At 42.8% G+C, this 22,952-nt stretch overlaps 2 protein-coding genes across 4 annotated transcripts; one reads left to right on the top strand and one right to left on the bottom strand.

Moving 5' to 3' along the window:
- The first annotated feature begins 1,940 nt into the window (after positions 1-1,940).
- On the top strand, positions 1,941-8,785 carry LOC307125776 (uncharacterized protein). Of its 3 annotated transcripts, none has more exons than XM_079815874.1 (8): positions 1,941-1,973; positions 2,457-2,513; positions 2,602-2,640; positions 2,738-2,818; positions 2,908-2,952; positions 3,044-3,142; positions 3,227-3,478; positions 3,591-8,785. In XM_079815874.1, the coding sequence occupies exons 1-8, from the start codon at positions 1,955-1,957 to the stop codon at positions 4,250-4,252; spliced, it is 1,254 nt and encodes a 417-aa protein (XP_079672000.1). In that variant the 5' UTR covers positions 1,941-1,954; the 3' UTR covers positions 4,253-8,785. The 3 variants fall into 3 exon arrangements, with proteins under 3 accessions (XP_079672000.1, XP_079672001.1, XP_079672002.1); XM_079815875.1 differs by having other exon boundaries at positions 1,970-1,994; XM_079815876.1 differs by having other exon boundaries at positions 1,972-2,375.
- Positions 8,786-11,026: 2,241 nt separating this feature from the next.
- Positions 11,027-12,334, bottom strand: LOC307125451 (uncharacterized protein F54H12.2-like; the record flags this gene model as incomplete). Its single annotated transcript, XM_079815300.1, has 1 exon — positions 11,027-12,334. One exon carries the CDS (start codon positions 12,332-12,334, stop codon positions 11,027-11,029), a length of 1,308 nt encoding a protein of 435 aa, XP_079671426.1.
- Between the last annotated feature and the right edge of the window lie 10,618 nt (positions 12,335-22,952).

The raw sequence follows: 22,952 nt of genomic DNA, 5'->3' as shown, positions 1-22,952 counted from the left end.
CTGAGACAACAAACGGGTCTTCATCTAGCAGTGGGGTGCTGGAGCCAGTCATCGTTAAAAAAGGCTCAGAAAATGGTAATGATTCTAAAAAATGCTTTTAAACACATAAGATCCATTCATACAGACACTTGTACCTCTGGGTATCAGCTCAGATCACAGCAATCGATCACTCATGCTGTCTCCCAAGACCCTGCAGGCGTTGACAAATAATAGACCATTGACGACATCAGCTGGACACTGGTGGTATAGCGGGTTGCAAGAAAATAAGTATATTAATATATTTACACGGGCTATCTTTACACTTTAATTCGTTAATATAGTTTCGTGGAAAAATATTTGTGGTTTCACAATCCGTAGTTCATGTAGCATAATTATACCATATGGGTAAAATATCAACATAGATGTACTTTATATCATTTAAATCGTAGATCTGATTTATACAATTTAATTCATTATACTATATGGGTAAAATATCAACATAGACATGCTTTATATAATTTAAACCATAGATCTGATTTATACAATTTAAATCAATATACCATACGTGTAAAATATAATTATAAACACTCACCGTGTAGAATCCGCTTTATATACTATAATAATTAAAAAATATTCTACTTAAAATCAGTTTGAAAAGTAATTCCTATCATTATGAGTATACGAGAGCAAATCGTTAGCGTCTCTTATAAGTATATATTCTATCCACAATAGTTCTATTGAAAAGCCAAGTTCATAGCTAGAGAGGAACGCCCATGCACTGCGTGGGGCATACCCGCGCATGTTTAAATATTCGAGTCCGGAGTGTTCCGGACCTATTCATTTTTAACTTGTGAAAAACTGATATCCACACGTGTCTTTCATCAACATCATGGCTGAATTTATTGGTAAGTCTATTGATATTTTTTTATTCTGTTATTTGCTGTGGTGTTATTTGGGTTAGTTTGTTAAAAAATATTGTGGTATGATATTGATATTGTGGCATGCTTTAAACTACGTTATTTTGTCATGTCTTATTCTGTGAAATTAATGTATGCTGTTTAAACGCTCTGTCATGGGATGGCGGAGTTATTATTCGGAATGGTTTTTATTGTCATTAGCGTTAAAATATGATTGTCTTTTTTCCATACCACCAGTAATCATTGGGACAAGTTATGAGCAAGTGGTAATTATTCATTTGTATTTATGCTTAGTTATATGCTTTAGTGGATATTCTACATTGGTTAATTGCATTGATTATTCATCGATTTGGTGATATTCCGGGCGTTTTAAATATGAGATTTTATTGTTCACTCCACTGCAATCAGGCTGTGATTGTCCCTCTGTGAACGGGTGTTTTAACTTATGTTGTATTTAAACGTCATTCTATATTGATCATACATTGGAGCGATGGTATTATGTTAATTTTAACATTACATGAAATAAAATATGAGAATTTATTGATCATTGAGCATAATTAGATTATAATTTGTTTCACTGGCTGTCGAGTAACTAATATCTCTTTGTTTTATTCTATTCACCCAGTTATGGTTATCGGTGATACATTTATTTGGTTTTTAAATCATTCTGAGATAATATCTATTACGTACGGCTTTTATTCTGTTCCCCTGAGGTGTAGGACTTTTAAGTCGATATTTACGGATGTTACATGGGTGATGCTCAGAATAGCTATTGTCCTATTTTTCTATTTGGCCACGACTCCGCGGGGCTGATGTGGCTATCCATTATTTAATTTATGTTTTTCATTCTTCACGAGTAAGACGTTTGTTTCTATTCGATGCGTTTTTGTTGTAACATGTTTCCGGGAGCGCCAGCTTTTATTTTGAAATTGGAAAGAGGATGTTCCGAGATATCATGTTTCCGGGAGCGCCAGCTTTTATTTTGAAATTGGAAAGAGGATGTTCCGAGATATCATGTTTCCGGTGGCGCCAGCTTTTATTGTGATATTGGAAAGCGGATGTTGCGAGATGAATTGGGTATGTTACGTTCTCACCGCTGTGCGTTTCGATATTAAATTACAGCAGTGGCTTCTAAATATTGTTTTACCCTGGGAGTTAAGGCTCTATTTGTTATACTGTTAAATTCTATTAACGGCTATTTATTTTCAGGAAAACCTCATTGTTTTTAATATTGCCAATCTATTTTATTTATTGCTGATTTGTTTAAATTATAAATCGATCGACAGAATGACGTTATTAATGTATTAATATTGTAAATGTGATATTTTATTTATTGCTTTATTTTTTGCTTTATTTATAAACCTTTCAATTTATTTTTTCAATTTAAAATGTAAATACGATATTTTATTCATTCATTATATTATTATTGTACTATATGTCCACTATCATTATGCTCTTAATATCCATATATGGCAATATGTAATTACTGTTTTTATTTATTATTATTAATTATATATTCACTGAATATTTCCTTCATAAACAGGTCTATTTATGTTCTAGGTGCAACCACAGGGCTTGATGAGGCCTTAAATGCAACGTTTCGAGCCATAGACAATTGTAAGTATGTTTTAATATTTTTATTTTCTTATTTCACATATTTTAATTATCATTCTCATTATGCATGTGATTTTATTTTATTTTACAGTGTTCAGCACACCAGACAGTACACAACACGTGGCCGAAGGTAATATAATGCTTACGTCTGATTTAATATTCTAAATCTTTATAAACTATTCTTTAAAACAGAGATCGTCATAATCTTTTTAAAACAATGTCTTTAGAATTAGCAGACCTAGTGACACAACCAGGGTTCGAATTAACACAAGCAGTAACCCACGCGTCCCATTCGACCGATTCTGATGGTGAATAAACGCTTTTTTCTCTCTTTGCACACAGACGATTTAAAATGATTTAAAATGTTTTAAACTAAACTTTTTTTATTTTTATATAGAAATAAGGAGCATTGATTTAACCGGGGAATCGGACGTCTCTGATGGTAAATATATATGCTTTCTTTTTGCCCTTCTTTCACATTGCCAGTTTATTTAAAATGCTTTAAACTATTCTTTTTTCATTTATATATGTAGAAATAATATGTGTCGATTTAACTGGCGATGAAGAGACAAAACCTATTCACCATTCTCAGATGAGCCACCCCGGCACTGCTGACTCAATAGACCCCAACGGTAAAAATATATTTTTTATTTTTATTTTTACCTGTTGACTGGTTATTAAAAATGTTTTAAACCGTTATTGTTATTTTTATATAGAAATAATCTCCGCCGATTTCACGCAAGAGCCACCATCCGCACCCCGCAAATCACGGCAGAGAAGTACCGGTACTAGTCCATCGTCACATTATCAGGACCAGATAATCACCAGCACCGAGCTGTCCGATTCGGATGTTAAAGTTGAGGAATACGAGGGGGGTCGTATCGCTGTACCTCCAAAGAAGCGACGCTATAACAGCGGATCCGATTCAGCTTCTAACCTGACCCAACCCGACAGAGAACTAAATCGTGGTAAGACCCACTTAAAATTGATTATATAATCTGGGTTATTGCAATATTTAAATAGATTTATTTGATCTACAGATACCCACTCTATTGTAATTGTATTTATTATAAATTACAGATAACGGGGTACAGGTGGCTGGCGACATTGAGAGCTGGACAAATTCTCAGGTCGATGCGTGGGACCGCTCATCATGGACAAGTGAGGAAAATGATAATGACAGAGACTCATCAGTACAAGGTAGAGACACACCATACCCCTATCGCGAACTGGAGGCAGTAGAGGAGGCGGAGGAGGGGGAGTTATTGGAGGAGCCTGCCGATTTGTACGAAGAGGAAGAAGAAGAAGAAGCAGGAGATTATGGTCAGAATGTCGATCCATACATGGCCAGAATAGATGAACATTTTGCTCATCTTCATAGAAGACAAAATTTAAGTGACGAGCGGTATGTTGTTCTTCATAACGCAGTGATAGCAACCAATAATCATGTAGCTGCGTTGTCTGTAGGTATTCACAACAGATTGAACGTGTTCCATAATGATGTAGAAGCACAGTTTGCTACCGGTCATTACAGATTCGATGACTACGATACATGGTTGCAGGAGTTGTTGTCTATTTTACGACGCGAATTGCCAGCAGTTGAGAACCGACTCCGCAGATTGGAGTCAAGTATTGATGATAATTTTGCACGTGTCCATAGAGAATCAAATGATATTCAGAGAGAGAGACATCTACAAGTCAGTCTTCTTGGTGCTATTACGAATCGTCTACTCCATAACTAGATAGATTACCCATGTTATGACTGCTTTTTTAATTATATGTCTTTTTATACATGTGATTGATTGATCCTTTGAATACTGTTTGTTGTTTTTTTATTTTTCACAATTTGTTGGTAATATTGTCTATAACACTAAATAAAAATAGAAATGGAAACCGAGATGTCTTTTCCCGCAGACGCGGTACACGACCACCAGCCAGACCAAACACTTTCAGACCTGTTACAAAGTCTTCATGAAATACAAAACGGTCAGCAGTTGGGTGATAGATTACAGACATTGTTAAATATGTATTCAGATTTTGAAGAAATCGCTAACACAGACCCTCCATCAAATGTTGATTTACCTCAATTGGAAACCGCTATCGGGTATTTTCCAAATATCAACCCCTCCGAAAGATTGGCTGAAATATTAAACATGTATGACGTACAAGACGGTGATGGTTTAAATAATACCCCCAAGACGGTATACGCTGATATAGGTAATCAGGGTAATAATGTTGAACATCAGGCATCCTCTAACACATCTTCCCTAGCAGGTAATTCCAGTACTGTACGATCGACAGCCACCATTCCAGAACCATCAGCAGGTAATGATAGTACTAACCATACAGCAAATAGTGACCCAGACATTCCTACAAGCACGTCGGCACTAACCCGCGCGGACATTGATACGTTAATTCGCGAGGGTGGGGTTGTTGGTGGTTATCATGTTTTACCGAGACCTCGTTTTAACAGCGTGCAATTGCGTAGATCCATGAATCTGAGAGAAATCAACACCACTGATCTGGCCACGTATCATAATTTTTTACACGATACCTTTAGCGATGTAGTGTCGGTCGCTAGAGATATCGGGGGCGATAGATGCGTTATCAGTTTATCGATGTCCGCGGCATCTTTGAAGTCCCCGATTATTTCAGTTTTATCAACAGGGAATAATTACGACGTTGGCATGGTTCTTGATCAATTTGAAAAAGTTTTACAGAGCGACGATCGGATATTAGCAGACGAGGCGGTCGAGATCGATGTGAACATAGCCATGAACAGGCGCGGCGGCGGGCAGCGTCGCAAACTCACTGACATAGCGATTGATCAAGTGGTTAAACGTAAAAAGACAACGTTATTTTGCCCTGTAAATATGACCAATGAATTATGTTTCTCTATCTGTTTAGCGCATTTTCTCAACCCAAAATTACTTGACAGCGAGCTAGAAAGATTAGCGACCATTATCCACAACAACGCCGGTTTCACAAACGATGACAAAATCGCTCTTGATAACATAGGTACGTTCGAAAGCCTATTAGGCATCAAAATTGTTGTTTTTTACAGATCAAATGCGGGGGCGATAGAAGTGTACAAAAATCATGATGAGCTTCATCCGAAAACAGTATGCCTCTATTTGCATGGGGAACATTACTACATGATACAAAATCTGACAGGGTTCGTCGGCGCTCCGTATGTCTGTGAATTCTGTTATAAAGGTTACACAAATCGTAGAATTCATCATTGTAATCACGTTTGTAACGTATGTTTTGATACTGAATGTTCCAAATTTCCTAAAAGCCCCGTACATTGCACTGACTGTCTACGTTTCTGCAAGTCAGCCTATTGCTTTGAGATTCATAAAAAATCGACCCCAGACCGGGGGTATGTACCATGCGATATTATAAAATATTGCAAACTATGTAACAGACGGTACACAGTAGCAAAGCAACCGCACAAATGTGCTCCGCACAAATGTGATCATTGCCACGAAGTTCTTCCGAGTCTCGCTGTACATCAGTGCTTCATACAGCCCCTAAAACCCAAGGAACCCAATACAAAATACATTTTCTACGATTTCGAAACTCGTTATGAAAATGGAAAACATGTCGCCAATTTTGTATGCGCGATCACTTTTAAAGGGGTGAAATTCGTAGCCGAAGGTACCGACTGCATTGCAAAGCTGATCACGCGCTTCAGACAGCCGCGATATAAAGGCTACTGTTTCATAGCCCATTACGCTTCCAGGTTTGACTCGTTTCTAATTCTGGAGTATTTTTGCAAAGCAGGCCTCACACTCGACGTCATATTGCAGGGTTGTAAATTAATCTTCATGTATGATGATACTTTTGAGCAGCGTTATATTGACAGCTATGCTTTTGCGCCAATGGCGTTGTCGAAGATGCCCGCGGCGTTATCGTTATCCACGTGCGAGAAAGGTTACTTTCCACATGTCTTTAACACAGTCGAGAACGAGCGGTATGTCGGTCCCTACCCCGACAAAAAGTACTACAACTATGGTAACATGTCCGATAAGGATATGGAAAAGTTTGACACCTGGTACGCCACAACTAGGGGTAAAGTGTTTGACTTCAAGCGTGAGTTGTACGAGTACGGCGTGAATGATGTGGTTTTATTACGCGAGGCATGCATTAAATACCGTGATGCATTCATAGAGTGTACTAAACTTGATCCATTCTCATTTACGACGTTAGCCGGAGTGAGTATGGGAGTATTCAAAACGTTTTACCTCGACAGCGATACGATAGCGCTAACGCACAATAACGCATACATACGTCAAAGTAAGACATACTCAAACGCGTCGATCGAATGGCTAGAGTATGTAAAAAAGACTCGAAACGTAGACATTCAACATGCGCTAAACCATGGCGAAGTGTCTGTCGGTCGTTACTTTTTAGACGGATACTACGAACAGGGCGGGGTGAGACATGGACTGGAATATAACGGATGCGTCCACCATGGTCATTCGTGTCGCTTTGAACCCCATCAGAGTCACCCCATGTCGGGGGTAGCCTATGGTGTTCTAAGGACTCAGTTTGACGACAAGGTCGAAATTTTACAGAACGCGTACGGGTTACAAATCGAGGTGCTATGGGAATGTGAGTGGGGCCAAATGAAAAAGACAGACCCCGCTGTGATGGAATTTATGAGCACTTATGTGGCCCCAGAGAGACTGAAACCCCGAGAGGCGTTGTTTGGAGGGCGTACTAATGCTTATAAACTCTATCACAAAGTGGATGATGCTGAGCAGATAAGCTACCTAGATTTCACCAGCTTGTACCCCTTTTGTCAAGCTCGGAAAAGCTATCCGATCGGCCACCCACAAATTTTTTTCAAAGATTTCGAACCGATCGAAAATTATTACGGATTGATAAAAGCGACCGTCTATCCTCCCCGTAAATTACTACACCCCGTTCTCCCTTACAGGTGCAACGGGAAACTCATGTTCCCGTTATGTCGCACATGCGCCCAAGCTCAAAACCAGACAACTAACTGCGTTCATAATGATGAGGAGCGGGCTCTCGCCGGCTGCTGGGTCAGTCTCGAACTTTTAAAAGCAATCGAGAAGGGTTATGTTGTTGCGAAAATAGATGAGGTGTGGCACTTTCCACAGCGGTCAGACAGTCTGTTTAGTGAATACGTAAAGACGTTTCTGCGATTGAAACAACAGGCATCGGGGTACCCTTCGAATGTCATCACGGACTCTGACAAAGAGTCTTACATTCGGGAGTATTTTGAAAAAGAGGGGGTTCAACTTGACCCTGAAACGATTACCTACAACCCCGCACAGAGAGCTATCAACAAATTGCTCTTAAATTCTCTTTGGGGCCGGTTCTCGATGAGAGACGTGTTGCCACAAACAACCCTCGTGAAAGACTGCGAACATTTCACCAGAATTGTATTTGGTGATACGTCCGCGCTGTCATATTTCACATTTGTCTCGGAAGACGTGGCGCTCGTACAACATCTACCTGCAAAAGGGGATGTTGTTGAGACTCGTGACATTAACGTATTCGTAGGGGCATTTACAACCGCTCACGCGCGGCTAGAGTTGTACGATCTCATGGACCGTCTCGGCGATCGGCTATTATATTCAGACACGGACAGCGTCATTTTTGTGTCTAGGGAGGGAGATTGGATCCCTCCTCTGGGGGATCATTTGGGCGAGTTGACGAGTGAAGTAGACGATGGCGATTATATCACAGAGTTTTGTTCCAGTGGCCCGAAATCTTATGGGTATCGCACCGCCAAAGGTAAAGCGTGCATGAAAGCTAAGGGTATAACACTGAACTCTAAAAATTCCAAAGCCATCTGTTTGGACAGTCTTATTGGTCTGGTTGATGGTTATGTGACTTCGTCTGATGATTCGCAATACATCCTGGCACACACTGAAAACATTGTGAGGAATAAAAAGACTCTCACACTGCACAACAAATCAGTCGTTAAAAGGTTTAAGGTGGTGTATAATAAACGGAGGCTTTTGCCTGATTTCACCACCCTTCCTTATGGCTACTGATCCGATGTTGCACAGGGGGTCGCGTGATGTCTCTGATTTTGATTTCAGACTTCAATTCCCTTTCAGTTGTGTTATCAGTGGACCGTCCAGTTCTGGAAAGTCTTATTTTGTAAAACTTTTGTTGGGAAAAGGTTTGAATGTAATTTCCAAGAAAATTGAAAACATTGTTTGGTTGTATGATTGTTGGCAACCTTTGTACGATGATGTACTTAAATTGTATGACATTAAATTTGTGCAAGGAATACCAGAGAGTCTGAATGATGATGATTTACTACCTGTCACTAAAACAAATCTTCTCATCGTGGATGATTTGATGCAGCAGGCTAGCGCTAATTTGGAGCTTCAAAGGGTTTTTACGCAGTACGTGCACCACCGTAATCTCAGCGCTATTTATATAGTGCAAAATTTATTTGTACAGGGTAAATCCAGCCGGACCATTAGCTTAAACGCCAATTATATAATTCTGTTTAAAAATCCTCGGGACGTCAATCAAGTAGCGATGCTGGGACGCCAGATGTACCCCGGAAACACAAAATACTTTATGGAGTGTTATCACGACGCGGTCAACCAACCTTTTGGCTACATAATGATAGACTATAAAGCAAAAACTCCTGAGCAGTACCGCCTCAGAACAGGATTGCTTTCCGACCGTCAAGTGGTTTATATCCCGAAAAATAAAAGAAGAACGTGATCATCGTCATGTCGACCAGACTTTGTAAGCATCTCCCGCTGTTAAAACTGTTACATAAATCCACACCAAAACAACGCCGTCTTATTTTACATTCAGCATCCGACGAGCTCATTTTAACTTTGTGCGAAGTAGCCCTTAACATACTCTATGGAACGATTCCTATCAATCGTCAGCAATACCAAAAACTGAAAAGGAGGAAATCGGAAATTAAACTTGTCACCAATAAAAAAATTGGTATATTGGCCAAGAAGCGTGTCTTCAACCAAACTGGTGGATTTCTTTTACCGCTGCTGAGCATCGCAGTGCCCTTTATTTCAAGCTTAATAGCCTCTAGACAGAGGTAATGGAGTATGCTGAGAAGATGTATTTAGTACCGCGAAATCAGCTGGAAAAGCTAAAAAATGAAAATGTCCGTGAGAATATTCAACAGGCCGTAGAGAATGATCTGGATTCTGCCATAAGAAATATTTTACACAGGACCGATTTGAATCAATACGAGAAGGCCAAACTTTATACAAATACCCTGAGCAGGTTTTTGACGATCGTAAAACAAGGCGACCGTGAAAGTAGCGTTTTAACGCTGTCGCTACCACATTCCGACCCTGATCATAAAGACGAAACCACCCCGACTAATAACGTCGACACCGGGGGTCTAGAAGATGTCGTGACCGAAGTTCTGAAGAATGTACCATCGAGGAGCACAAAAAACAGTCGGTACATATTAGACAAAATGTCTAAAGCTAAAGGGGTCAGCGCATGGAACGAGTCCGGGGAGTTTGTGTTCAAGGGAAGAACTATACAGGGTTCACACATGGTCGATTTGTTAAAAAATGTCACAGCCCCTCAAAAGGTACGCGATGACAGAAGGCCTCAAGGATGGTCAGAGTTTCTACAGGCGTTTGGTGAATTAAACATACCGTTTTCTACGGTCCCGAACCTTCATGTTAGACGTTTGATTACTACTTTAAAGAGCAAGCCTGATACTCGACCATTGGAACAAAGTCGTCGTTCTAAAAAGATAAGAAAACCCCGCTCTTCATCACCCCGGTCAGAAGACCCAGCGTTTAAGTCACCGAAAATCGATCGGACTCAATGGTTAGAATTTTAAGACTTTTTCATATTTTTGTCATAACTTTGTTCTGTACATGTAGTACATATTTAATTTTGAAATAAAAGACAACAAAAAAAAAAAGATGGTGGTTTAAAGAGTTTTTTATTTTATTTATAGACCATACAAATATATTGCAAGTTCTCAACATGTCACATTTGAGGCATTACACGCCTGAACACAATGAATACATTGAAACAATTTCTCATTACAGACATTAGGTCTTAATCTTTTCACAAAGAGCGCAACCATTTTATCATTTCTAATATAATCGGCACTATAGAGTCTCATTACGTGGTTGTAGTCGAGTCCCCTGGATAAATGGTACAGAAAAAACACGCAGTGCTGACCGCAAGTGTCCGATGTAAAATCCTGGACACGTGTGTCTGAATATACTGTATCGACAGCATTGGCTGTTAGAAACTTATTTATGTCCGGTGGGAATAGGGGGCTGTCAGGAGGATTGCCGTAACTATCGAAAAAACACGCGGCCCCGTCTTCAGTTAAGTAAACGGCCGTCCAATGTTCACCCGGCATGTGTGTGGGGTGGGTGTTAATTATCGTCATTGATGGATAGGTCCTTATAGGACTTTCGGGGAGTTGATCACACGGTAGGACACCGATAAAATAGGTGTTACACTTAATTTTATCCATGATGGCTGTGAGTTGTAACGTATTCATTTCAATAGTAATCTACCAGAACCTGACGTCGGTTAGACACTTCAATAATGCTGTCAAAAACAGAGTAAACGATCAAATTAATAGTGCTCGTTAGCGCGTTTTTGAACCGCACTTCAAGCCGCATATTCCCTGACTTGATGAGGGATATATGTTGGCCGCAGTCTTCGTCGGGGGTGAGATTAAAGGCGTAAAGCGAGTATCCGTTGAGAAAATCACTCCTGTCGATAGAGAGCGCTTGGTTTTTAAGATGTCTTCCTGACGCCATAGCTAGTTGGTAAAATTCACGCACCGCCAACCCCGCTTCGAAGTTCGGTTGTAGAGGCTTCGCAGGAAACTGCTGGCCGTCCACATGTAGGGCCAAGTATTCCACGTCATAGTGACGGAACGCAAAGGGGTTTTTACCGTAGGTGCCGGTGAACGAGTCGTTATCTACCATAGCAAGAACGACAGATTTTGGCAGTGTTCCTAAGAACAAATTTTCTTGATTTGACACCCTCGACCCCGCAGGTATGGAGAAATTTTTTAAGCACACCCTATCAATAGGGTACTTGGCTGTTGCCGAGAGCAGTGCCTGGGCATGGGCCAGTCTCACGGATGGCGACACGCTCACTTTTTTGACAAACAGCGATGCTGTCTCGATTTTTAATTTGTAAGCAACAGCCCCGGTTCTCATCAGGCAGAATTCGTCTTTACCTCTGATCATGCGTATTTTGATGTCAACCCCATTCAGCATTAATTTTTCTTGAAAGAAGATGTCGCTGTGAATGGGTGCCAGCAGCTCCAGTGTTTTGCTCTTGTTTGTGTATGCCGCTCTCTTCCCCAATCCGGTGTTACTACCCGTGGGGTCAGCAATGTCCATTTCCCCGGCGGTGTCCTTATAAAACAGACCGGCCGAAAATTGCGATTCCAGAGTATCTTTACTGTAGTTGATGAGACTCTCGATGATGCATCGATAAGGATATGTGTTGGAACTCTGTGATATCAAACGGTCACCGAGACTCACGTCAACTTGTGAAAATATAGTAGCTCCGGGGTAATTTATTAGACCGACCTTTGCGTCGTCCGGGAGGTCGCCACCATCGGGAAGTGTGATTTTAAGCCGTAGATACAGTAATGTGTTATTTAGGTCCACATAATCCTCACCGGTCCCCGCTATAAAGAACTCCAATGGTGCAGAGTCCGATATAGCGGATAAAGGGGGTACTTCTAAATAGCAGTTTTTCTCAATGACTGTCTGTGTCAGCGGGACTGTGAATAAATCCAGCTCAGACTTGATACACTCTCCTGACATGCGATGCAGTAACGCCATGTTAGAATATGGATTTTATGGATCTCTTAACCGATACGTTTCGTTTCACAGTCTTACGCTTTCTGCGAGCGACTGAGAACTTCTTGGGTCCACGTGTTGTTTTCTTCTTCTTCTTTAACGGGTGACCACGCCTCCTCACACCCGGTGGTTTAGACACTCTCTTACGGGACATCACCATCAGACCTGAACCCTCTTGAGTATTTGAGTTGTTGCTGTTATACGGTCTCGATAATGCGCTTGAGACCACGTCCGTTACTATATTTTTAGCGGCCGATTTTAGGTGCGGTTTAGCGATGCTGAATCCTCTTTTTAGAAACGGTATGGCCATCCTAAACAAGCCTCTGAACAACCCTCCTAGGCCGGCCCCATACATAACCCCGCCTCCAGAGTACCCTGGAAGACCGCCCCCTGCTTGGTTTCTATAATAATTAACATATTCCGAGGCATGCGTCTGGCGGGGGTTATAATGATAAGACATTTTTAAATAATAGTATGTTTCGACGGTTTAAAGTGAAGTTTTACAACAACTTTCCCGTATGAAAATGGTATTTCACAGTTCCGGTCGTCCTTCAGTTCTATAGTTATGTCTGTGATGAGCTCCTTGTTGATCGATGCGTAATGAGGTTTGTCGTATCTAATACTAACCGTATCCCTGTTTTCACCCGTTATATGTACACATCTCAAAAGGGGTACATACGAATCCCCGACGGCTTGATATTGGATAATGTCTGTGTATACGTAGAGCGTATAGACCCCCGCGTTGATATCAGCTTGATGAGGGGAGTACGTAATGACGTTTGTTGTAAAATCTGCTTTTTCATGGTAAGCTGAACGTCCAAGAGGTTCATTCGCGGCCAACCCAAAAATAGTGGCAAGTTTCCCGCGGAAGCTTACCGATACATTAGGTTTCGCTAGCAGAAACACTTTGTTTTGCATATGATCATAATTCATTACCCCCGTCTGACCGAGAGCTACATTTACTGCCCGGGTTACATCACGAATGGTTGCGTAGTATCCGCTGGTTATTTCCAGTTTCCTCGTTACTATAAATTTGTTTTCCCTGGGTTTATTTAAGTCCTTCTCGCTAGGTGGTGGGGCAGTGGATAGGATGAATTCTTTAAATTTGATCTCCACGTGTTTATTTAAGTCCTTCTCGGTAGGTAGTGGCGCCATGTGTAGGCTGAATGCAGCATCTTCGTCATTAACGGTGTACCAACTTCTAGGATATTCGATTTCGGCGAGGCCTACTTCCCATTTCCCTTTCAAGTTGATGGATGTAGATAGTCTTGTTCTGTAACTTGATATACGGTTTTCAGGATAGACACCCTGTGAAGCATTGCATGGTAATGTCACGTAGAACCCGTTGTCATCCATGATAGTCCTTTACGCGATTGCCCCGCTTTGTTATGCGTCTGTGGGTTTAAAGGGTTTTTGCAAATCCACCAGAGTTTTTTTATCGACGTAGCTATTAAATTTTGAAGGCCATCCTACCCATTTCACTAACAACAGTGTAGATCGCCCTTGTTTTTTCTGGCCTAAAATCTTTTCCACCTTAAAAGATTTGTTTTTGCTCACAATAATCTTTTGCAATTCTTTTTCATAAAAAACCCCGTCGATGAGCTCCCCGTCATAATCAGACAGTCTGTATACCGGAGGTTGACGCGGGATGCATGCGGATATGGTGAAAAATTCCTCTGTGTAGTTCTGTTCATATCCTTTGGCGAACGGGCCTCTAACTTTAGATATCCTAACAACGTCTCCGACTTTATATTTGAATACGGTCACTTCATTCTTTTTTATATTACCGTACAGGTTTTGAAACACGTCCGACTGATTTTCTTTGTTAACGTCCAATGGTCTCATCCTAATACTGCGATGATAACTGCTGTTGTAACCATCCATAATATCTTGTAAAACATCTATGTATCGATGCGAATTTGTAGCGGTTAAAAATCGCCACATGCGACTTTTTAATGTTCTATTAAAACGTTCCACGACGCTAGCTTTCAAATCGGTAGCCGTGGCGAAATGGTTAATATCATGTTTTTTCATCAAGTCTTGAAATTGTCTGTTAAAAAATTCCTTTCCCTGGTCCGTTTGTAATTTCTGTGGGACCCGACCCTCTTCGAGTATAGACTCAAACGCCTTAGTAACCACAACGCCGCTCTTATTCTTTAACACTCGGCACCATGCATACTTGCTAAATACATCGATGCACGTCAGCAAATATTTATTATTATCATTATCCTTGGAATACATCGACATGTCCACAAGATCCGCTTGGAACTGCGCATCAATACCATACACCATTACTCTGTTACGTTTGTATTTTACAGGAGCTGTCCTATGTAATGTGTAAGCATCCTCCCCGGCCAGCCAATCTGCAACCTGTTTATCGCTTAGACGGACACCGCTAGCCTTAAAGACACCATCTTTTAGCCGCTTTTTACCCCCTAAAGAGCCAGGGTTGGATGGCGTATAATAAGTCTCCTTCATAAGCTCAGCCATGTTATCGTGTCAGCCTATGCAAAAGAATAAGACGTACACCAACAGTGCGTTAAACTTTTATTAAAAAACAGATGATAATGTTACAGACATTAAAAGAAAAATATATGATGAATAAATGTTCAAAGTAATAAAAAAAAGAATAGATGATGATCACATACTCAACCTAGTAAAACATTACTTTGATATCACGCTAAGTGGTCTAACCAGAAAAGAAATTCACGGCATATCTTTAAATCATGGTCTACGATATGGTCAACTGTTGTTTTTATAACGGCATCAACATTGAAGCCATCATCGTCATATTTTAACATGCAAAGATCCGTTACAAATGCACAGATACAGACAATGTCGGCGATACGTAACTCAGATTCACACATTACATCGAGAACATCTCTTATTACAGAAAATGGGTCGGGGGTATTAACACACACGTCATGCAATTTATCCCATGTCGCGGCCATTCCTCTTATATTTTCCATTTGTTTCTTGAGATTTGTTGCAGGCACGTATTCCACATCGTCGACATCATCAGGATGGCATGCGTCACTGATCACCTCTAACAGCAATATTTCGAGTTGTCTTCTGTAATGTCCTTTAAACAAACTTTCTATGATGCTCTTTTGACTGCATACAGATCCCATGTTGCCGCTGCTGACGGTTTCTTGGTTACCAGTCATGCACGATGGGGTTGCCTTGCCAGAGATCAACAGCGTCGGAGACAATTTGCTTACGGGCCTTGTCCGCGAGCTTGCCCCTGATTTCCTCTAGTTTCGCAGAGATGAATGGTTCGTCTCGCAATTCATGTAGAATTGCACAGACGGTTCCCTGAATCTGGTCCGGATTGGATTTTAAACCACAACGGTGTAGAGCATTGGCTATAATGGAACGGAGATCAGGTTTAAACAGTTTGCGGGTCAGGTCATCATAGTGGGTATCGAAAAAGTATGCGGGCGGTTCAAACAGGCAGGAATGTTGTAGCTGGCTAGGATGATTCGTAGCGCAGCCCTCACAGGTCTCCTTCAGCTTACCATCGATGAGATACTGCAGCATCACAGCAAGGGTCGCTTTTATGATTTTGAAACCAATGTCCGTGAAGCAGCCGTCTGTAGCGTCTAACCCGTTAGAGGGGGTAGCAGAATTGCACACCCCTGTTAGGAAACTCAGGTTTCGATATCCCAGCTCTGTACAGAATTTATCTAACCATCCATTGGTTGGGGGTACGATGTTAGCCCCACCGCCCCAGTCATTTTCTAAATGTGATTCCCACTCTTTGCGCTGGTCCGATGGTCCAGGGATGTCTGTCAGCATATGATCGGTAGCGTTATCGTCGGGGGGTTCGAGTCCGGGGCTGAGAGAAGCCCCGTAGTCACAGATGGATACGGGTTCTGAAGTGTAGTCTTGAGACATTTTATATGAATGAGCTGCTGAGTGGGTCTGGCTACTTGCTTTTATGGGCGTAGTGAATGGGCGGGGACGGTAGATCATGCAAATCACGGCGTGGACATCTCTCAGGGTGGAAAAGCTGTACTTTAATTTTGTTGTACCCCGCATGCACGTCACACCACTTGTACATCTTGTTTATGGTTGAAAAAATTTCATTCAACAAAGACGTATCACGCCACTTGAACAAAAAGCTCAGCTTGTACATCTCCTGTTCGTCGCGATGACCACCGTCGATGCGGTCAAAATCCCCGTCCTTGTCTTTACAGCTGAATATGAAAACAAAATCCTCCTGATTCTTTTTAGAATGATTACCGACCACACGGAACCGGGTGGTCGGGACCGCCGCGGTCCATTCACCGACGTACAACGGTTCACTCCCACGATCGTTCAGATCCCTCCAGACACGATCGTAAAACAACGTCCAGTCTCTAGCATGAAACACCAGACAGGGATCCTCGCCCTGCATAAATTCATTTGCGCTGTCAGCCGTGTAGAGAGTGACCATTTGAGATACTTTATGAAATATGTAACCAAATACCCGGTTACTAGACATCAAAAATTCATCGCTGACTACCCCCGTATTCTCATGGAGAAACTTTGTCAGACTAACATGACCACGAGGCTTTCTCGGGGCCATAGGTGGACTCTCCATCCCATCATCGCTGTAGTAGCCATTCCCTGGGGTTTTAGGTCCATTTAAACGGTCCATGTCTATGAATTTCACGTTTCTTTTTCTCTGCTTCAGCATCAGGCTCCCTCTGTTTATATACCACTCTGTTGGAATGCGGAAGCCGTCACATTGTCTGCACATCCGCTACCCCTTAACCGTCAATTTAACATGACCTCACCACTAAATTAATCATATCCAATTTGGATGTACAAAGGTCAACGTTGGTATTTCCCCATGCCGGAGGGCTGATCAATTCCAGATTGTCAAAAGACAATGGACAACACATTTCATAACAATAACCCATTCATAACCCATAACTCAAGGTCAAAGGTTCACGCCTAGGGGTGGGGCCCAGGGTCAGAGGTCAAAAACTTCAAAGACAAAGGTCACGGGGTCACCATCAATCATTATTTTTGACATTCGGTGTAGAATAATAACTACTTTTGTCTGCTGTCTGTCAGTCATCACGTCACCTCAGCTCCACTCACGTCCCGCCTTTTTGCCCATTTTCTGTTATCCGGGAGTGACGCGCTGCCAAGATGGCAGACCCTAGTTTATGCTTCAAAACTGCTCTTCAGAATCCTATGGGTGACGTCACGGACACTACATCCATATTTTTGTACGAGACATGCCAAATGCAAATAATTGTGCCAATCTATGCCACTGAGATGTACGGTAGACTTAGATCTACGGAATGTACGGAGCAGTGCCTGCCAAAAAAACAACTTTGTAAAAACTCCAGTATTGAACCAATTGGGCAATTAGCTGGATCTAGGTCACATTATCTTACGCAGGAGTAAAACGACTTCCACTTAAAGGCATAAGACGCCTCATGGGGGAGGCTCTAGAGTTAAGTATCTGTAATCTCTTAGCCGAGATAGAACACCTTAACGCACCCCGCTCAGGGTCAACTATAAGGGTGGGCGATATAGCCTTAAAATTATATCACGATATTTCAAGAATATTTGCGATAACGATATTTATGACGATATAGAAAAAAAATGTATGGAACAAAGTTTTATTGGTTATTGCAGCTGGTAGGCAGCAGCATTTATTAGTGCAAACAAAATCATAACATAACATTTTAGTTTAACAATAATGTAATTTATGCCATGGTCTGTCTGAATATTTGATTCTGATTGGCTGGAAGGTGTGCAATAAAATCGTTTAATGCACAGGTAGTTCCAAGTCAGATGAATCCTCGTTCTATATTAATGCGCTGTTTTCATTTCAGGTGTGTTTACTCAGAGCACTGTAATCGGTTTAAAAGTCTGAAAGTCCGAATGAAAATGCTGCATATAAACACTGCTTTCATAAGGATACACTAATATTTCTGAAGTGTAAAACGTTTTATTTTGTAACAAGTTATGAAGATAAATGTTGGAATAATGACACATAGCCTGGCTACGCCATCTCATCTGACAGCGTTTTTTTCCCGGGTACTTTCCTCTTCAACTGCGCCTGACAGAAGAATTGATTTTTCTGAGGTGTTTCTTACAGCAACACCAGATCGGTTTAGATAACGTCTTGTGTAAACTGTGCACAGAATCGTTCAATCGGAATGACATAAAAGTGTGCATGTAACGGGGCTATTGAAGCGCACGTCACTCTCATTCAGAGAGCAGAGATCGCGCTGCACATTCATGACATTTACATTTATGCATTTGGCAAACGCTTTTATCCAAAGCGACTTACAGTGCCCTTATTACAGGGAGAATCCCCAGGGAGCAACATGGAGTAAAGGGCCTTGCTCAAGGACACACTGGTGGTGACCGCTGGGATCGAACCAGCAACTTTCTGCGTATCAGTTTAGTGGTTCAACCCACTGGACCACCATCTCACATGAGCACAGAAACTTGTTATTAACGCCGCCCCGTGACTTTTAGCAATAAAATAGCTAAGTTACTGGATCACTAGATTATATTTCTCAGCAACGATGGGGTTACATCGCTATTTTTCAGTAATAAACCCACATCTTCGTCAAGAGAGACGCTGAACAGATGCAGTCACACAGGTACGAATCTCTCTCTCTCTCTCTCTCTCTCTCTCTCTCTCTCTCTCTCTCTCTCTCTCTCTCTCTCTCTCTCTCTCTCCCTCTCTATCATTAATCCAAATAAATGCTATAATCCATTCATTCAAATAAATGTAATCTTACACACTATATCTCTTTCTGATTCAAAGAAGGCAGAATGCTAGATCTAACGAGCCGTAACTGACGAAAATAACTGTCAAGTTACCCTTCCGGTCAAATATTGCGCTGCAAACATCAATAGCAGCTTTAAGTTGTCAATGTTTAGTCAGTTGTCAAGAGGGCTGACCTCTTGTAACCAAGTAGCTCCCTTTTTAGGTACTAAGTCGTTATCGGAGACTGACATGCTGCTCTTCGTGTTATACTCTGACAGGTGTTGTTGTTGTGCGCACTAGGGAATGTAAATGCGCCATACGCCATCGCGTCGCTATATCATTGATATCGCGATATGACACTTTTTTTATCAAGTAAAAATGTATACCGGTATTATCGTGGACGGTATGATATGGCACACCCCTAGTCAAGTAACAGACTGACCAGGTCTAAAATCCAAATGTGAGAGGGCCAGCGAGAGGTGGCATGACAATACGTGACAACATTTAGCACCAACACCAGGAACACTTCTAGCAACTCCAGACGATGTATGTGCCAACCACAAAGCATTTCGCTCATACATCAAAGGTAGGCGTCCCTGACAGACTGCCCCGGTAAGGGATGCATCCGTCGTGATCGTCCTGTGATGACATGCCCCTAACTGGACTCCTCTGTGGAGCAGTGGGAGCTTTGTCCATGGATGCAGAGCATGAAGCCCCTGCGTGTAACCAGGACTTTGCAAAAGGTTAGCAATGGGATGAGATCTCCTGACTCTTGGTCCATCATTGGAATGTGGAGCAGGTCCGACTGACTACAGGGGACGCTGTTGCCATAAGGTCCATCAGCCTGTGGCAAAGGCCAACGTGGACTAAGCAGTCTTGAAATTACAGTTGTTGTTTTTTTTATCGTCTGAAAGCATGCAGGAGACTAACGTGGCCACATCACACCAGCATATAGATCCACACCCAGGAAGTTGTCCACTGTTATCTCTTCCATAGCCCTTTTCTCCAAGAGACACAATTTTCAGTCTCACAGCCGGGGCCTCCCAAGGACGCACCGTCATGGGAAGAGCACCGCTGGAAAGTGGTGGGCCTTGCAGAATTGGATGGTTTAGTCGTGGTGTATAGTACATAACACCACTTGCAAGACTTCGGGCAGGCGTCCCTACGTGGCCCAGCACTCTGCTAACAGTATTAACTGCTCTGTTTTTGGCACCTAGTATACTGTGGGCGCCAATGCATTTCCTAACCACAGAAAACCTCTGGCGTCTGTGGAAACAGGAAGCACATGTGGAGCCAATGAGCTCTCTGCCACAAGGTACCTGTATAGAACCCCGAGGCACAAGTGTGGCAGAGACCACTAATACAGGAAACTGTTCGACTGCCTGGCCGGGCTGACCCCCAGCATTGGGGTTTCTGAACGGCATCACAAACGGGCCACGCAACGTGACCCCAGGGTTTTCGTCTGAACTCCGAAGGCTTGGACGCGGAGTATCTGAGATGGTGCTCATCAATGGGGCCCATCCTTAAATCGCCTGACATACTTATCGGCGGAACAGTTAAGGCAGGAGTCAGGGGGACATAGTGAGAGGCGAATGTGCTTGCGCGGTTCGTCCAACTCTCTGGCATTATGCTTGGGGCACTGAGAACGAGAGGCCTTGGCCGTCGAGCTCAGATCAATCGCCTGCATTGTCACGGTCGAACTGGTGGGTGAGTCCTAGGACCCAGTCTCTGTGAGGGAGTTGCATAAATGATAGCTCGCCTCGCTGTATCTCACAAGAGCACTGAGAGGAAGAGTGCGAATGAGCTGGAGGTGGTTATCTGTTCAACCTCTCTGGACCTATGTGGGAAGAGTTAGCAAAACACAGCAGACTATTTTACCACAGTAGTCACAGACCCTCCAGATGGACTTTCTGTATAGAAATGGGGCGCTCTAACAAAGAAGACTCATATTTCTCGGTGATGTCAGTGAGATAAGCCAAAGGTGGCGCTCTACTGACACCATTCTCGCCATGGCCTGCCTAATGCGCGGGTGATGTGCTTGGTAGCTCTCAGGGCCAAGTTAGTAGCCCGTATGAGCTTCTTACAGCCTCAGGAGTATGCCTTTTAATGATCCTATACGATTTGGAAGGCAGCAGGGGGCGTGGCTTCCACAATGAAGCCAAAGTAGGCACGAGATGGGCCGTGAGAGTCCCTTCAACAGCTGGCATCATAGCATAACAAGGAAAAATTTATATTTAACAACTGTTGTTGTAATCTCTCCAGGTTGCACATCACGCTCCAAGCGGGGTGCGAACCTGCGTCTATCGCATGGGAGTCGAACGCTCTAACAAGGAGGCTAAAACCTGATCATAGTTGAAAACAGTGGTGAAATCCACACCACTTATGTAACGTGCACCAGAAATGGCTGCTTGCAAGACCTCGAAACCTTGTGGTGGAGGTCTTGAAAGAAGAATGAAGCCTACGGGACTGGGTGGGGCGCGACTGTGTGAATAAATCAATCGTCCAGCTAAGGCTGTCTGGTCAGCGTTTCATCATGGACGAATAGACAGTTGTCGCAGTTTCAAAGCGTGGGTGCGACCGGGGGAGAGAGAGAGAGAAAGGGAGATATCCGTCTGCTCACTCTCCGTGTGCTGGGCTCGCTCACGTCACCCCAAGCGTCCATCTCGTGCGGTGCCTTGGCAGCCGTAGTAATGGAGAGGCGGGGGTTAGACGCGGCCTATCTTACGATCTCAAAAACCACGGACAAAGAATCAAATCAGGAGCTTCTGGCGTGGTCAGCGTTTCGTCATGGACGAATAGACATTTGTCGCTGTCACGGTTTCAAAACGCAGATGCGACCGGGGGAGAGAGAGAGAAAGGGAGATATCCGTCTGCTCACTCTTCATGTGCTCCGGATCGCCGACATCACCCCAAGCGTCCATCTCGTGCTGTGCCTCGACAGCCGCAGAAACGGAGAGGCGGGGGTTAACGTACACTTTCGGCGCAGGGGATCGCAGTGTCAACAGAGATACAGTAAGCGCGGTCTCAGCATGCTTAAGCATAGTACGCACCTGTACTGTGTTTCCCCCTGCGATGAACCTGTCGATACATCTCTTGCAGCTCATCGTGTCCACTTAGAGGAGTAACACTGCTCTGAAAAGGGTAGCTATGAACACGAAAATTTGCTTTCCAACGGGAAACAGAAAATTTGCTTCCTGAAGGAATGAAATCTGACGATATGACGCCTAGCGCGCGCATATAAGCATGCATGACGTATTTCTAAGGTGGCGCTAAGCGTCACTAGCCAATCAATTGGCGTGATGGTATAAGGGCTTCAGACATTGGTCACACCGAAGGCGTTCCCATAGCGACGGTCTCGCAGTGTCGAGAGAACCTATGAAAGGGAACTGCAGTTACTGCAGTAACTTGACCTCGAAACCTTGTGGTGGAGGTCTTGAAAGAAGAATGAAGCCTACGGGACTGGGTGGGGCGCGACTGTGTGAATAAATCAATCATCCAGCTAAGGCTGGGACGGTTTTGCGTGGCCTCGTAGTCCCATTCCAGCTCAAGCTTATCTCAGCGCGAGTGCATATCGTCATGGACGAATAAACAGGGTCGTTGCTGTCGCGGTTTCGAACGCAGCCACGCAAAACCCGTTCCCATAGCGACGGTCTCGCAGTGTCGAGAGAACCTATAAAAGGGAACTGCAGTTACCCCTGTCTCAACTTTAGTGATGAAACGTGTGCTCGAAATTTAGGACAAATATCGCCGCCTAGTGGACAAAGAACACTCAAAGTTCTCGACTGAATTCTTGTATTGCAATTGTTTCGCTTGTAAATAGCTGTGAAGGCAAATAAATTTAGTTTAGGGTCCAGTTCTCACTATTAAGTTGTT

The sequence above is a fragment of the Gobio gobio genome (assembly GCF_949357685.1).
Source record: "Gobio gobio genome assembly, chromosome: 4".
NCBI lineage: Eukaryota > Metazoa > Chordata > Actinopteri > Cypriniformes > Gobionidae > Gobio > Gobio gobio.
Note: the sequence above shows the minus strand (reverse complement) of the source record. Positions and strands in the feature narration are given on the sequence as shown.

Bases quoted from the DNA above. Each gene is read 5' to 3' on its own strand.
- LOC307125776 (XM_079815874.1), top strand. The intron at 3,143-3,226 runs GTAAAAATATAT...ATTTTTATATAG, and splicing joins TGACTCAATAGACCCCAACG to AAATAATCTCCGCCGATTTC. The intron at 3,479-3,590 runs GTAAGACCCACT...TATAAATTACAG, and splicing joins CGACAGAGAACTAAATCGTG to ATAACGGGGTACAGGTGGCT.